Source organism: Pygocentrus nattereri, chromosome 26 (genome assembly GCF_015220715.1).
Source record: "Pygocentrus nattereri isolate fPygNat1 chromosome 26, fPygNat1.pri, whole genome shotgun sequence".
NCBI classification, from domain to species: Eukaryota; Metazoa; Chordata; class Actinopteri; order Characiformes; family Serrasalmidae; genus Pygocentrus; species Pygocentrus nattereri.
This window is the reverse complement of record NC_051236.1, coordinates 19034035-19050752: the sequence shown is the minus strand read 5'-3', so window position 1 is coordinate 19050752 and position 16718 is coordinate 19034035. Positions and strand designations below refer to the sequence as shown.

Below are 16718 nucleotides of genomic sequence, written 5' to 3'. Positions count from 1 at the left end.
CGATGACATTTATTTATAGTGCAAATCAGTGGTTTTACTTGAGGTGTCTTCTTTTTTCCCTAATTCACGTTTTAAGAATCTCAGACGTTGCAGATACAATCTTCATAGTCCACTCCTATTACCTCCATGTGTTAATGCTGATGAAAACTTGTCTGATAAAATATTACAGTAGTGGCAGAGAATAATGAGAAGACATTGAGAAGACAAGATAATGAGAAGAGTTGCTGGTAGCTGTTTATTTGGAGGAATAATGCTAGCACAGTCAAATAAAGCTATTGGGAAATGGACACTGTAGAGCAGCAACGCTCTGATAAACAGCAGAGGGTGCTGTTACAATATTCTCAATCTTCAGTTCATTGCCCTTTAGTTTTGTTCTGACCTTTTCACAATGTTAGCTGTAATGTTCCAGAGAACATGTAGTGAAGAGAATTAACACTGCGTAATATCTTCTGGGTTTCTCAAACGCTAGAGGGTGCTCCTGAGCGAGTGCAAAATGAGTGGGTTAAGATGCAGCACATAAAATAGATTTTAAAAATTCACAGAAATGGTGGTGAATGTTGATTAGGAATAAAGTAGCACAGCTCACAGGCCAGTTAAATGCTCTGGAAAATGGAAACTGAATCAGGGGAGCAGCAATGAGCAGCAGGGGGTGCTGTCACAGTATTCATCATATCCAGTTTCTTGCACTGTAGTTTTGTTTTGGCCCTTTTACATCAGTAATAGCAACTGTAACAGTAACATTTTAACATTATTTGATTATGTGCTTATGTTTCATCTGTGCACTTTTATAGTCGGATGCTTAGCAACAGACATGGCAGTTGACTGAGTAGTATAGGTTTTCCTAACGTGAGATAAAAAGTAAAATACAAGTAAATAAGTAAAACAAGACACAGTCCTGAACCAAGACAAGATTTGTTTCTGTGATACGAATTTGTGAAAAATCTTATCTTGATCTGTGAGATCTTAAGACAAAAAGATAGGAAGTTTCTGTACAACAGACAAGCTCCTATCGCTCCAACTGGGAGAGGCCTAAAAACCTGGGGCCTGGCTTTACATTAAACAACTCTGAAAGATGTTTACATCATAACCCTTTAATTATGCAGATATTTTGAAAAATCTGGAATTCCCCTTTAATGGTCACAAAAGGTGATAACACTCATAACTACAAACTTGCTTCTCTTTATGTTTGTGATTTAATTAACAACTGGATGTTTTAGTCTATCTTCTGCTTTTTTCACTACAAGATATTGAATTTGCAATTATCTTTGATGAACAGCAAAGATGAACAGACCTTAACCACTAATAACATTCACAAATGTATCCGATTTCAAAAGCTACACTGCGATTCTCAGACATTAGATTTGGATTTCTAAATACTTATTTTTTTCAAATGGCTTTTCTAGCCCATCATGAACCTATTTATCAATTCATTAGTTCATTTATTTATTTCTGTCCACAGATCATTGACTATTGATTGGTGGCTTTATAACTCACTCCATGCCTCAAAGGAGCCTTTAACTTTCTTTACAAACCCCCATCTAATCAGTTTCTCACTCCAAAACCAGAGCGTATCTTTAATAAAACTTTCCCAATCAAATCACATCAGCCCCACTTTGAGAGAATAAGTGTGCTTGGATATAGCTTTACTCATATTATGCACAATCCCATTAAGGGCAAGCAATTCAGACACTCCAGCAAAATTACATATGTACAAACTACCAAAGAGCTATTCACAAAGTTTACATGAAGAGAGCCCTTGTCTGCTGGGACTGTGTAGAGAACAGACATTTAGAAAATAAAAAATAAATATCACACATTCATGGCAGTCATATCTTTTGTGGAGACTGTGTGACAAGTCTGTCCAGATACAGTATGTGTGAAGAGAAGCCTGCCTAGCCAGGTCTAGTAGCTCAGCATTTTCTTGCACCAGGTTGTCTGAAGATCATACAACAGAGAATCTTTAATAAGACTGTTTTAAAGCTCAAAATTGTGAAGATTTACGATCTAAAAGTGCAGTGGTAAATTGTACAATTTCATTGAAGTTGAAAAAGGCCAATATTGCACTGAGCTTAACATGCTCGATTTCAACTACCATGACTGCCAAACAATGCTAGAAATGAACGGATCATAGCGCCATGTCTATATTTAAGCAGCCTAAAATGGGTTGGAGCTCAGGGAACAGATTCCAATCATATGCATATCCCAACATTACACTATTCTGAACCAGTCATCTACATGATCATATGTCCGTCTTGATTGTTCGGCGTTGCCAAGATTAATATTCCAAACAGTGCTTATTCATTTAAAGTGCAACAAACTAATGATTTCTGAAAGTGTACGTTCGCTTACAGTAAACCTTACCATTAGCAATGGATTCAGAACATAATTTCTTATTCATGAGGTGCCTGTGACCGATCTATTAATAATAAGTAAAACTAAGGAGACTGTTAACTGCATGAATGAGTAGCTGTCATTAGCAGATCCATTCCTAAAGCAAAGTCACTCTCAAGATAGACATTACTATTACTAACAGTCCAGAATCCTTTACATCACCACATCTAAGCCACACAGACACTCACACATACAAATGTAAATAGCATAGCATGGGCTTAGGAAGTAGGCAACATCTGCAAGAAACCGCAGAGAGGGATTACTGTTACATAACAGTGACATCTGCATCAAACATTCAGTGTGTTTGAGGAGGGGAAAAAAACAAAAAACATTCACGTTGTTCACAGGTGCTGTGAATATGAAGATTCATTCTTCTAGACTGGAGAGGCCTGTGTTACAGATTTAATATCCCTCTCAGGTTTCACATGACTCAGTCAGTCACAGCATAGTTTCTTAAGCCCCTTACACCCAAACTCTTACAACATGAAAAAAAGGACAAACACAGTGTTTGTGAAACTCTGCAGTCCGAGCGAGGGCTGTAACAGCTGCTAAAGAGTTCAAAGTCCTCTTTTGTATTCCAATGTACAGTTTATGTCCTCTACCTCTCTGAGATGTGAAAAAGCAAAAAAACTGGGGAAAACATTTCAGAAGTCCAGATCATCTGAATCGCCACCTGCAGACTGACTCTGGTCCTGTTTCTCTCCCCAAACAAATCTATAGTTGTTTTCCAACTCCTGCTGCCTCTTTTGCTCTTTGTATACTTCTTCCGTCCCTCCAGTCTGCACAAACCATTTGAAGAAAAGAAAAAAAAAAAAACAAAAAACAACCATCTCAGTTCAACAATGAACAAATATTCAGGAAACATGATCACAAAAAAAAAAAAAAAAAAAAAAAAAAACAAACCCACAAATGTTCAGCACCCCAGCTGAAATTACATATTGACTTGGTGACTAATTGACTAAGTGATATGTTACTCTATAACACATGCTCTATGGCAGCGGTGTCAAACTCAACCAGTAAAAGGGCAATTTAATTTATTTAATTTATAATAAATGTTACACATTCTATAACCCAAACTGACCATAGTTTATTTAATATATGCAAAAACGTTGACAGTAAAATGCAGACACTTGTAGTAGACTTTGAAATATTGCATGGACACCTGAAATACTTAAGAGTCCCCAGGAGCTCAGCCTTATAAATCTATCTATTTGCTTGAACTAGACACCTGGCATCATTTCTTTGCTGCAAGTCAGTAAGATTTGAGCTCTTCTGAACTGCTAAGCTAATGTAACGCGTTTATGTTGGTTAAACTGCAGCTACAATGCATTTTGGTGACATGACTAGCATGAAATTGTGCAGAATAGTTTAGACCTGAGGTGTAACCACTGTCCCATAGACTATTTTTGGGAGAGAGAGACGGAGCCCATTTGTTTGCAGTGAATGCTGGAGATTGTAGTGCAGCACATTGTTATACAGGCTAATATTAACAGAAAATAAACATTTTTGCAGGCCAGATAGGATTGTGTGGAGGGCTCTAGGGAGAACACACTTCTGTACATTAACACAAATAAAAATGGTCTGCACAAAAGCTTTATTTTGGCATATTTTATATTTTATGTCCCTTCCTCCAATCTGTTTAGCTAATAATCACAAATTAGGCACTAAAATTAGCCAGAAATGTCTTAATTTGTTCTGTGTAGCAGAAATGTTCATATATACGTTCAGACATACCACATACATGCATTATAGATAGATAGATAGATAGATAGATAGATAGATAGATAGATAGATAGATAGATAGATAGATAGATAGATAGATAGATAAAAAATATAATCTATTTTTTTTTTTCAGATTATAATTTTTTTTTTTAATTCATTCATTAATTCTCAAAATTAGATCTTTTAGGTCTGAACTGGCACAGAAGTCAAAATCAGATTATTTACCTCACTTACATTATAACAAGTAACATTAATCTATTGGTGAGATGATCTGGGCAGTCTATATATATATATATATATATATATATATATATATATATATATATATATATATATATATATATATATATATATATATATATATATATGCAACATCTATAAAATTATAAACATGTTTTTATTTAAATTGCAGAGGTCAGTTTTAAGTAACAGAGCATGTGTGTTAGCAAGATAATCTGGTGGTGCATTTGTTGCTGCTAGTCTGTTTCACATTTTGTTAATATGAGATGTGCTTACATACCAGTAGATTGATGAGTAGTTCTCTGAAAGATTTGGTATCCTCCTCACTTAGCCACTGGTCTCCAGCTTCCTCTGCTGTTTTACGTGTTAAAATCTTTACTTCAATCTTGCCTGAAGCAGATACACACAATCACACAATTTGATCATTCACATCGCCATCACATGCGCACATCAATCACTCACTACCTTTACTACAATTTTGCCTTAAACTGCAATACATGCAGGCCAAGGTCAACTCTTCATCTTACACATTTACACACCATTTTCTGCCCTGCTCACTCTGCACAAACAGCAATGATATTCATTTTCATCCATTGAATCCAAAAAGGGAAAAAAAGGAGAAAATGCATGCAAGTGGTAGTTAATGAGAGATGACAATGAGACAGAAAGAATGAGGTGTTGTAGAAAATTATTTGATTTAAAAGAAACATGTTGGAGTACTTTAATAATTAATCAAAAAGTAAAACGTTAACACATTACATTCTAATGCATTTGAAGACACTAGAAGCAAATCTTGCAAATGGGCTCTAATTTCCTTTACCCCCCACTCCACTTAAAAAAAATAATAATCATCAAAATCAGCTGCAAATAATGAGTAATTTCAAATATGCACATTAAACTAAAAGCAAGTACCTGGCTTCGCAGAGAAAACCTATTTCCAGTAGGAATTAATTACAAGTTAAAAAACAATCCTCAGAAAGCCTTTTCAAATACTGTGTTTAATTCCAGCATGTCTTGACTGCCTCCAAAAAGTACTGGGCTGTTAAAGCTACACCGTGTTATTTTTGGGGATTTGGACCTTTCTGGTGGAAATGTGTAACTGCACGCAACTCAGAAAAATTCAAAATATGAAATGTTAAGTTATCAGCTTTGGACCCCTTTCCCCAAGCAGATGAATGTGATGTTTAGGAGCTTTAAAAGAGTATTCAAAGAGAATTTCTTTTAATTAAAAAAAATTATTGTGCTACAAGAAATGCCCCCCACAAAAAAAAACAACAAACAACAAGAATTACTGATTAAAAAAGAAACAAAGACATAGCAAATACTTCAGCTGAAACTAAAGCTACACTCCACCCACTCCCAAGGAGACCAAGTAAAGACAACAATGTATACTTTCTTAAAAGATCTTCTAAAATCATTTTTAAATAGCTGTCACATTGTTTAGAAGTAATTTTTTACAATGAGTAATACTGACTGCACCGTATTTACAGAGTGCAGCATGATTCACGAAGGAAATCATAAGGATTATAGTGGCCAGTCAGAAAAGGAAAGGCAAGGGTTAGTCAGGAAAAAAGCCAAGTCAAAAGCAGAGTTAAGGACTAAACTAAACCGCACACTCACACAGGTGGATAGTACTTTAAGTGCATGTGTGCGCTTTGGCCTACCTTCGGCCTTGATGCCAGCTCTTTCTAGCTGTTCTTTGACCACTTCCTGAATCTGCTGCCATTGGGGGTCATTTTCGCCCAGCTCTCGCACCTTCACACCTCCCTCATGACCATCGCCCCCGGCAACTGCTCCCGCAGCCACGTCTCCACCTATCTTATATTTAGTTACCCTGATTTTTACCTGCTCCCCACTGCCATGCTCCCGCGCTGAGGTGACAAGAGACAGAAAGGGGGAGGGAGGAGGCGTTACCCTAGCAAAAGCGGAAGATTCACCTTCCCTATGGTTCATGGTTTGATGCATCTGAATAGTGATATCCTTGCTCAGCCCTTGCTTAGATAAAGTTACTGTAGCACACCCTAGATGACTGATGTGTTAATGTTACACATGCATGATATCTTTTTTTCCAGACACTAAAAGTGTGGTGAGGAACAGTGAATACTGGTTGATCATGAAGTATGCTCATCTACATATGTACATCCACATATGCAGATTCGAAGAATAGATAAAACAAAAATAAGGATTATGACAATGTTGTTCATAATGTGCCACACACAAACACACACAGACACAGATCTACTTATCAGCTACCCACACATTCACATCACATCCATAAATTCATACAATAACAAATCCAACAATTCTCTCTATTCCAGGGGAGTCAATTCTGATCCTGGACAGCAAGTGTTCAATTTAACCCTGAATTTTCTGTCACACAACAGTGGATCATTTTTTGTCAGGCTATATCATCATATGCATATGCTTCAAACTAACCTGCACCAGGGAATTTCCTAAACAGCTCTTTAACCAATCAAGGCCAAGCTTCTGACCATTCAGGGAATAACAGAAGTGGACCACTTTTTAGCATAAGATTGTTCTATTCATCGTAAATGTGAGCAGACATGAAAAGAGCAGTGCAAAAGGTGGCAAATTAATAAACCAGTCCCATGCAGCATCATTCCTGAACACCCTCACCCGCTTCCTAAAATTAAAAACTTCATCATATCCACATGATTCACATAAATAGCATAAGCAAAGCCATGGTATCTAAATCTGGATTAAAAGAAAGTTGTTTCAGAAGCTGAAAGTAAAACTCAACTTGCCTTGTGAGACAGGCCCCTGGATCATCTCATGAGATAACTGTTAGGTTTAGTAGATGTCTGAGCTGGGAAAATCACCCACCAGTGCAACACACCAGCCCACCAGGACCAGAACTGAATACCCTTGCCTTATAAAATGTATTCCTTTTACTCATCATTCAGTTTACCTGGGGTTTTGGGGACAAGACTAGGGCTGCCACCCTGCTCCTCCGTCTCAGGTGGAGTGTGTGTGGATTTTTTTACTTCTGTGTTCGTCTCTGTATCTGATTCAGTGTCTTGTCCAGTCTTATCCTCAAGACGGTCCAGCAGTTTGCCCAACGTGTTTTCCAGAGTCTGAGTTGCCTGAGAGCGATCAAACTCCCCTTTAAGGCCTTCAGTCTCTAACTCCTGTTGAGCCTGACATCCACATACATTAATGCAGCCTTAGTTACACATCAGTTTACAGTGTACCATGGCTAAAAACAACATATGGCTATTAACAAGGCTGTGTTAATAAAGTAAAATTTCTTGTATGCAGATCACTGAACAGCAGTTCATTTACTTTTGCAACTGATTAAATGTCAAAATTGTGTTCACAAACCAATGTAGTTCATGGGTTTTAGTTTGTTTTGTGCAAAGTACAGAACATTGATAACAATCTTTAGTATGTTTCAGAACATTCATGATTAAAAAAAATGTCCAAATCTAAATCAGCCTAGACAACATGAGATACACTCATGAGCAACATGAAACAAGCAGGGTGAAACATGTTCTGTGAGCTGGCTGAAAGGCAAAAAGGTGAAAGCATCAGAAAGCCATACCTCTTCTATGATGTTATCAAACTCCTTCTGCATCTCTTCTTTAATCTCCTCTATCTTGGAAGGAGGCACAGAGAGATCAGCCATTTCTTCCTCAAACTCCTTAAGCAGCTGTTCATCTTCATCTCCCTCCTCTTCAGCATCTTCCTTTTCTTCCCTCTTTCCCTCCTCTGTTTCTCTCTTCTGTGAAGAAGGCTGACTTTTTTCATTCTTAAATTGTGCCTTCTTATTGTTCAGGTATTTAGAGAACGAGAGACAAAAAAAATAGACCGATTCATCAAGAACACGGTTTGTTTGCAATGCAAACCACTTTTATGGAAAAGTTGAGACATTTTGTAGAATGCAATAATAACAGAAATTTGTGGTTTGTTAATTCTCTTGAACCTTTATAAAACTGACAAAGTTTACTTTGTATGTATTTCCAATGTTTTTTTACTGACAAACATAACTATTTTGTAAATACAAAAAAAAGTTGGAACAGAGGCATAATTATCACTGTTACATCATCATTCCTTTTATTCAATCTTCTAATTGTTTGGAAAATGAGGATACTAACTGTTGCAGTTTTATAAGTGGAAACCACCCCCTTCCTCCTTGATGCAACACCTAAGCTGCTTACAGTCCATGGTCATCATTGTCTGATTCTCCTCTTAATGATGTGCCATTTATTTTAAATAGTAGACAGATCTGGACCGCAGGCAGGTCAGTTAAGCACACACACTTCGCTATAACAGTGTGGCTTTGTATAGACACATATACAGAACAAGAGCAAAAACAAGTTGAAATGTGGTCTCATCTGACCACAGCACACACTTCCACTGTCTTTCAGATCATCTGAGATGAGCTCGGGCCCAGAAAATGTGGTGGCATTTCTTTATAGAACTGACATAAGGCTTTATCCTTGTGTAACCTTGTTTCAAGTTGCCGCAGCAGGCTGTGTTAAGTGACAAAGGTTTTCTGAAGTACTCCTAAGCCCATGTGACAATATTTAATGCAGTAGTATGATGGTTTCTTTGCAATGTCATGCAAAGGCTTGAAGGTCAGTGGTTTCCGGTCTAGACCTACAGTAACTTAGATTTCTCCTTTTTCACACTATTGTGTAAGGTAGATGGTCATGCAAGGGCTCGAATATCAGTGGTTTCTGATCTAGATCTACACTAACTGAGATTTCTCCTTTTTCACACTGTGAAAATTGTGTAAGGTAGATGGTAAAAGCTAAATTATTTGAAATCCTGCATTAAGAAATGTTCTTTTTGAAGTGCTTGACAATTCTCTCATGAAGTTTGGCACAAAGTGGTGAGTTACAACCCATCTTTGCTTGAAAAGACTGAGCCTTTGGTAGATGCTCCTTTCCTACCCAATCTGATACCTTCACCTGCTTCCAGCTCATCTGCTAATTGCTAATATTCTACAGACCTTCTACTCTTCTTTTGCTTGTCCCAACTTTGAGTGTATTGCAGGCATCATTCAAAATGTATGTTTAGAATCAGGCTGGTCAGCCAAAAAATGAAAAGTCATATCTTCATACTTCTGTCAGGTACATAAAGGTTCAAGAGAATTAACAAATATTCTTGTATTTACTGCACATTAAAAAAAATTCCCAACTTTTCTTGAAATGGGGTTTGTGGTATTTATTGTTGTCTATGTCTCAGATCTTCAGCTGAAGGTTAGGGCTCATGATGTGTAAGAGAACATGTGTAAAGGGACTTTTTGCAGTGCTTACTTTTCTGTTGCTCTCCCTAAGGTGCTGTACAAACTTCATCAAGTCAGCAGGGTCAGTGATTATTTTAAAATTAAACTTTTCTTCCCCAAATACTGCAGAGACAGAAGCAGACAGAGAAAAGCTCAATTAAAGTTGGAATTCCAAAGTATCAAAACCATTTAAATTCTGTTTTTCAGAATTTTTGTAAACCCCCAATATTTAAATGGCATTTTTTCTTGCATTTTATAATTCTTATTTTTTTATTGTATTTTTAATTTTCCATAACCATTTTCCAACTGCTCTTTAACCTTTAGAATTAATCAGACTTATCTTATTAATCAGACTTGTTTTCTTACTGTGCCTTTAAGACTGACATAATGATCCTGTAATGTGCCTTATGTAAAAAGCACACAACAGTGAAACACTCAGCGGGGGTCTGTATGGACTGGGGGGTAAATGATATGTTTGAAACTTTATCGATGGATACATAATACTTGCATATAAATGTAAATAAAAAAAAGCAAAGGAAATGTGGTTTTTCCTGACATAGGCCATTTAAGTAAGGTGAATAAGTTAACTAACACTGACAGTCTATGTTTGCCCAGTGTTAATCTTACTGTCATTGTCCTCTGGCTGGTTATCCTGAGCATCATCAGATTCCTGTAGAAAGATTAAAAGCTCATGAGCACACCATAATGTTTACCTGTGCAAAACAAGTGCAGCTGCAGTTTTTTCCTACACAGATGGCTTGTCAAATCAGCCATGTTTCTATAAGGGTCCTTAGCCTACAAAACATACTGTACTACATATAAATTTAAAGAGCTAGTCATTTCAATGGCATTATTTTTCTCTTAACTATTGTTTGATGGCACAGTTTTCAGTATGTATGGCCAAATGTAATGCCACAACACAGTGTTAATTTTTGTCCATTCATCTTCTGTCCAAATACTGTTTGTATTGGCCTCTTTTTCATCTGAGAATCATTGTTTGGTTATTGTATGGGAACACCATCAGGAGTTCCAGTAGTTCAAACATGGCTACTGATGACAAGCAGTGATGCTCCAATTTACAGTCTACATTAACTAACTATGGATATGCTTGTCTTGTCCTGCTTGTTTCAAGTGAGACAGAAAAAAGTAGATAGAATTTTCCACACATTCATTAGGTCAATAATGGCCTCTCTGATCTGAACCCGAGTGGTGTTCAGTTTTTGGACTTCTGTGCAAACCACAGTTTGTCCATCACGAACACCACGTTTGAATACAAGGATGTCCATAAGTGCACATGGCACCAGGACACCCTAGGCCGCAGTTCAATGATTGACTTTGTAGTCGTGTCATTGGACTTGTGGCCATGTGTTTTGGACACTCTGGTAAAGAGAGGACCTGAGCTGTCAACTGATCACCACCTGATGGTGAGTTGGATCAGGTGGTGGGGGAAGATGCCGATCAGACCAGGTAAGCCCAAATGTATAGTGAGGGTTTGCTGGGAACGTCTGGCAGAAGAACCTGTCAGATTGATCTTCAACTCACACCTCCATCAGAACTTTGACCAGATATCGGGGGAGGTGGGGGACATTGACTCAGAATGGGCCATGTTCCGTTCCTCCATTGTTGAAGCAGCTGACTGTAGCTGTGGCCGTAAGGTAGTTGGTGCTTGTCGGGGCGGTAATCCTCAAATCCGGTGGTGGACACCCCAGGTGAGAGATGCCGTCAAGCTGAAGAAGGAGTCCTACCGGGCATGGTTGGCCTGTGGGACACCAGAGGCAGCTGGCAGGTAGACAGGCCAAGGGATCTGCGGCTTCAGTCGTCACCAAGGCAAAAACCCGTGTGTGGGAGGAGTTTGGCGAGGCCTTGGAAAGTGACTAAATCGGCTCCGAAAAGATTCTGGCAAACCGTCAGGCGACTCAGAAGGGGAAAGCAGTGTGCCACTAGCACTGTATATAGTGGAGATGGTGTGCTGCTGACTTCGACTGAAGACGTTATTGGGCGGTGGAAGGAATACTTTGAGAACCTTCTCAATCCCACCGACACGTTCTCCAGTTAGGAGGCAGAGTCTGGGGACATTGTCCATTACTGAGGCTGAAGTCGCTAAGGTAGTTAAGAAGCTCCTTGGTGGCAAGGCTCCAGGGGTGGATGGGATCCGCCCTGAGTTCCTCAAGGCTCTGGATGTTGTGGGGCTGTCTTGGCTGACACACCTTTTCAACATTGAGTGGACATCGGGGGCGGTGCCACTGGATTGGCAGACTGGGGTGGTGGTGCCTCTCGTAAGGTCTATGCAGGGGTAATGGAGAAGAGAGTCCGGCTTATAGTCGAACCTCGGATCCAGGAGGAGCAGTGCGGGTTCCGCCCTGGTCGTGGAACACTGGACCAACTCTTCACCCTCTCCAGGATTCTGGAGGGTTCATGGGTTCATTGAGGCCCTGTACAAACAAAGCTGGGGTTTGGTTCGCATAGCTGGCAGTAAGTCAGACTCGTTCCCAGTGAGAGTTGGACTCTGCCAGGGCTGCCCTTTGTCACCGATTCTATTCATAATTTTTATGGATAGAATTTCTAGGCGCAGTCACGGGATGGAGGGTGTCCGGTTTGGTGACCTCAGGGTCACATCGCTTCTGTTTGCAGATGATGTGGTCCTATTGGGGACATCAGGCCACAAACTTTTTGCTGGATTGGTTTGCAGCCGAGTGTGAAGCCACCAGGATGAGAATCAGTACCTCTAAATCCGAGACCATGGTTCTCAGGCGGAAAAGGGTGGAGAGCCCTCTCTTGGTCAGGGATAGGCTCGTGCCTCAAGTGGACGAGTTCAAGTATCTCGGGGTCTTGTTCACGAGTGATGGTACAAGGGAGCGGGAGATTGACAGGTGGATTGGTGCTGGGTCAGCAGTGATGCGGGCTCTTTACTGGTCTGTTGTGGCAAAGAAAGAGCTGAGCCATAAGGCAAGGCTCTCGATTTACCAGTCGATCTACGTTCCCAGCCTCACCTATGGTCATGAGCTTTGGGTAATGACCGAAAGAATAAGATCGCGAATACAAGCGGCCGAAATGAGTTTCCTCCGCAGGGTGTCTGGACTCTCCCTTAGAGATAGGGTGAGAAGTTCGGTCATCCGGGAGGGACTCTGAGTAGAGCCACTGCTTCTTCACATCGAGAGGAGCCAGCTGAGGTGGTTTGGGCATCTGGTTAGGTTGCCTGCTGGACGCCTCCCTCGGGAGGTGTCACAGGCAAGTCCACCTGGGAGGAGACCCCGGGGAAGCGGAAGATGATGGATGGATGGATGGATGGATGGATGGATGGATGGATGGATGGATGGATGGATGGCATTAGGTCAATAATCAAAACCAGAATGACATTTATTACCTTGTTAATTCATTCCTCTGGTCATGTTATGCACAAAACATATCACTTAAGTTTTCCTGTAACCTTACATCAAAACATAATGACTTCTGCCAGTGTCTAAATCATCTGCAGATTTTACATTAAGTCAACAAGGCGAAGAAAAATAATATTAACCAATAATACCATGTTTCACCTTCAACTTCTCCCACCCATTATCTAGCTCAGAGACCTTCCTTGATTCCACGTTTCTTTTTGATATTTATCTCGGTATGGTTTCACCATAGGTGCATTACATTCAAGTGTAGATAAATGGGTCCAAATCTTCAGAGCCTCCCAGGACTCCAACCCAACTCCCAACACACAGAAATGAAGGAAAAAACGTGTACTCTATGGGAGGACCCTGAGGAGCAGGCTGTATATCATAGTTGTGTTTTTAGTTCACCTGTGCCTCTGAAGTCTGTGGGTCTGTACTGTCAGGTTTGGTGACACCCTCCCAGAAATCTCTATCCTCTGCATCCTCAGCTGTTAACTCACCCTCTGCCACTACAGCATCTGCTCACAAACAGATGGGAATAACAATCAACAGGTATGAAACACATAAAAATAGAAAGTACACAATTTGGATGATCTATATAGTGACCTTGGTCCTCTGAAAAAGACTCATCACTGGGTGTTACAGACTCTTCATCCATTTTGTCATTTCCTGAGCCTTCACTGTCTTCATCTTTGGACAGAATTTGATCCAGGGTCCTTAGCTCCTCAGAGATCTGCTCTACTTTACGTTTAGTGTCAGCTGAGGACAGATGCCAGAGGCAGACACATCACCCAGAGAGAGAGAGAGAGAGAGAGAGAGAGAGAGAGAGAGAGAGAGAGAGAGAGAGAGAGAGAGAGAGAGAGAGAGAGAGAGAGAGAGAGAGAGAGAGAGAGAGAGCTCTCTGTCAATTCACAGATTGAATTGCTAAAAATAAAATATTAATTATGAGTTGAAGCGTGAGAGAGGATTTTCTGTGCATACATCAATGGCAGTCACATTTGAAACTGCACTCACAGACTTGAGCTTTGACATAGTCCATGTACTGCTGAGCACTGAGGGCAGGCTGACACACAATGCCCTGGGGCTTGGCAGACGAAGGTGGGCGAAGGAGTGGGTGCTGGCACGTGCGAGATGTGTGCACAGTGAGAACATAGCGGCAGGACTGAGGCTCATCCACTCGAGTTATAAAGTCACTCGAACCCTCCTCACATACAAACTTGGGTGGGAAAAACAAAAATTCGGTTCATTCTATGATTTCAAAGTCATGAGATTTGACTTTGCTTTCTCTATACTAATATATAATTCCTTTATAGCATATCTACTGTTAGTTCTCTTGATCACCCTCTCATCTAAACCATAATTTGACGTTTTTGTGCAAATGGCAAAGTATCAATGAATATTTTAAACATATATGTGCAGATAAAGTTTTGGAAATATGCGTCTGTATGTTCTTACCCTGACTTCTGACTCTCTAGGGCTTCCGTTCAGGTCACACTTAGAGCCATTGACATAAAACTGACTGTGATATCTCTTCAGCTTATGTTGCTTAGTGGCCTGAAGGATAAAGAGAGAGAGATATTTAAATATCATAAAATCTACCTTGTTGTACAAAACAGTGAATTTTGCTGTCTTAACATTTTACCTCACCTTAGCAGTTTCATTGGTCCAGTCAAACTCAGACTCAAAATAACCCAGAAAAAGAACATCACCCTTGATCTCTGAATCTGAAAAAATAAAAAGAAACACTGAACAGGACTCACTGCACTGCATCCAAAACCTGTGCTTAAGCCTGGCATTATTGTTTTTTTTAACACTGCAAACTGCAATACACCATCCTTATTACTCATTAAACCATAAACTTACATGCACCTAATGGCAATTTTTTAAGAATGTATACACCTATAGGTTGATTATATGTTCACACATATACTGCACCTTCCAAATGGTACTGTCTAATGTGCTGGCCATAGCAGAACTCATACGTCCACCAGTCTTTGGTCTGTAGAGAGACAATTTTGAAACAATACACATCATATCCATTTTTGACACCCCTGAAGTACTGTGCTGACAATGAAGCACTAGGAAGTCAAGAATAAATGATAATATCTTTGCAACACATGTAGCACATTATTTTATGGGTGCTAGCAGCTCTGTCATCTTTCTTTTCAGCTCTCATCTTTCTCTGTCATCTTCTTTATATCTTTAAGACTTTCTTAATCACTGTTTAATACATTTTGTCTGTCTGATGAACAAGAGAATGATCAACCTTGACCAGGCAGGGTGCAGTCTGCATAGGCTTCAAGAGCTCAGGGACCCCCGGTCCACTGTAGCCCTGAGAGTCAGCTTCCGGCACTGGGTCCTGGTGGAAGCGCACTGCCTGGGCAGGCAAACGACACTCATAAAGCTGCTTGTACTTATTGGAAACCAACATCACATCCTCCATCTGACAGAAAGGAAGTGACACGCATAGACAGAGAGGGGAAAAGGAGATAGGAGAAAAGAGAAAGCATGTGTCACATATGTCATGCTTGCTTCCATTCCTTGGGTAGAAAAATGCAGATTTTATATTTAATCACACAGAAAATTCATCAGACATTTATATGTAACTTAATACAAATCAATAGATAACCCTTTGCCGTGCATTTAGCTGTACAGGCTACACAGAAAAGAGGAACAAACTTTGCTGCATGAAGCAGCAGACGATGTAAACGTTTCTTCTTTTTACAGACACACAAAACAAGCTGCAAGTCTGTCCAGCCGTGTAACGTTAGCTTACACAACCGTTTCTAACTTGCAACAACGTGGCGAAATATAGCAAGTAAATTAACTAGGTTAACTATCAGCTGTCAATTCGACAAATCGATTAGCTGAAAGGCAGTTACAGTAACGTCAGATAAACGGGCTCGCTAATCATTACGGATTTAGTTTGCCCGGCTAATTTAGATGGTTAAAAACTGAAGGAGGACTCCTCAGCGACTATAATAGACCCCGTCACACAGAGTGTTTCAGACGGGCTATTTGTCGTTGGCTGGTCAGTGAATCGTGTTTCAGTGCTGTGAAGCGGTCGCTCGCTTAGCTTGCTGCTATGTTATCACAACACAGATCCCAGCTAACGTTAACGCTCCCAGGTTACAGACTTACCTGCCCCATAATAACGGGGTCGGGCAGAATCTGGATTCCATATTTCATTTCGTTTAATTCCTCTAAATTCAGGAAAGCAGAAGCACAGAGGAGACATATCAAGAACAAAACATACAATCCCCTCAACCACCTAACCAAGGAAGCAGCCATATTTCTCTCACATCCCAAACTGACGTGAAACAGTACACTTGTTATTAGTTGCAAGAGATCTGCGATTGAAGACGAGGATTGGACAACGTCGAACAAAGACGCTTTCCGATTGGACAGTAAGAACGTCAGTCAAATCCAGAGCATGCTCTTATTGGATCACAACTGAAATGGGTTAGTCCAGTAGCCACGAAAAGGACTTTGATTGGTCTACTAATTTAACGTGGGGCTTATATTAAGTAGCCTATGCGTGTCGCTGTAAACACGCTTAATGTAATTTACTGATTTTATTACGAGCGCGTCCGGAAACCGACATCAGAGCTGAGAACAATGAAAACGGATTAATTAATCGGGTTTGAAGAGTCGCATCCATCCAAATATTGTTCATAGCACTCTGATTACTAAGGAGCTATTAACAATAACTCTCTAAAGCAGTGTTTCTTCCTGCC

The 16718-nt window shown here is 40.0% G+C and overlaps 1 protein-coding gene across 3 annotated transcripts; it reads right to left on the bottom strand.

The window, feature by feature from the left end:
• Window positions 1-209: 209 nt before the first annotated feature.
• Window positions 210-16310, bottom strand: os9 (OS9 endoplasmic reticulum lectin). Of its 3 annotated transcripts, none has more exons than XM_017720245.2 (15): window positions 16123-16310; window positions 15248-15424; window positions 14917-14980; window positions 14629-14705; window positions 14437-14535; window positions 13996-14197; window positions 13588-13740; window positions 13390-13499; window positions 10232-10274; window positions 9636-9727; window positions 7916-8137; window positions 7283-7511; window positions 6018-6224; window positions 4634-4743; window positions 210-3170 (listed from the first exon to the last, which is right to left on the bottom strand). In XM_017720245.2, the coding sequence occupies exons 1-15, from the start codon at window positions 16270-16272 to the stop codon at window positions 3036-3038; spliced, it is 2070 nt and encodes a 689-aa protein (XP_017575734.1). In that variant the 5' UTR covers window positions 16273-16310; the 3' UTR covers window positions 210-3035. The 3 variants fall into 3 exon arrangements, with proteins under 3 accessions (XP_017575734.1, XP_017575739.1, XP_017575747.1); XM_017720250.2 differs by having other exon boundaries at window positions 7916-8134; XM_017720258.2 differs by lacking the exon at window positions 6018-6224.
• Window positions 16311-16718: the final 408 nt, after the last annotated feature.

What these genes read in the sequence shown, in the direction of transcription:
- os9 (XM_017720245.2), bottom strand. Translation starts at nt 16,272, where the DNA reads ATGGCTGCTTCCTTGGTTAGGTGGTTGAGGGGATTGTATGTTTTGTTC. An exon ending in GGACCAATGAAACTGCTAAG is followed by an intron (nt 14,536 to 14,628) that starts GTGAGGTAAAAT and finishes TTTATCCTTCAG; the next exon opens with GCCACTAAGCAACATAAGCT. An exon ending in GTCTTTTTCAGAGGACCAAG is followed by an intron (nt 13,500 to 13,587) that starts GTCACTATATAG and finishes GTTTGTGAGCAG; the next exon opens with ATGCTGTAGTGGCAGAGGGT.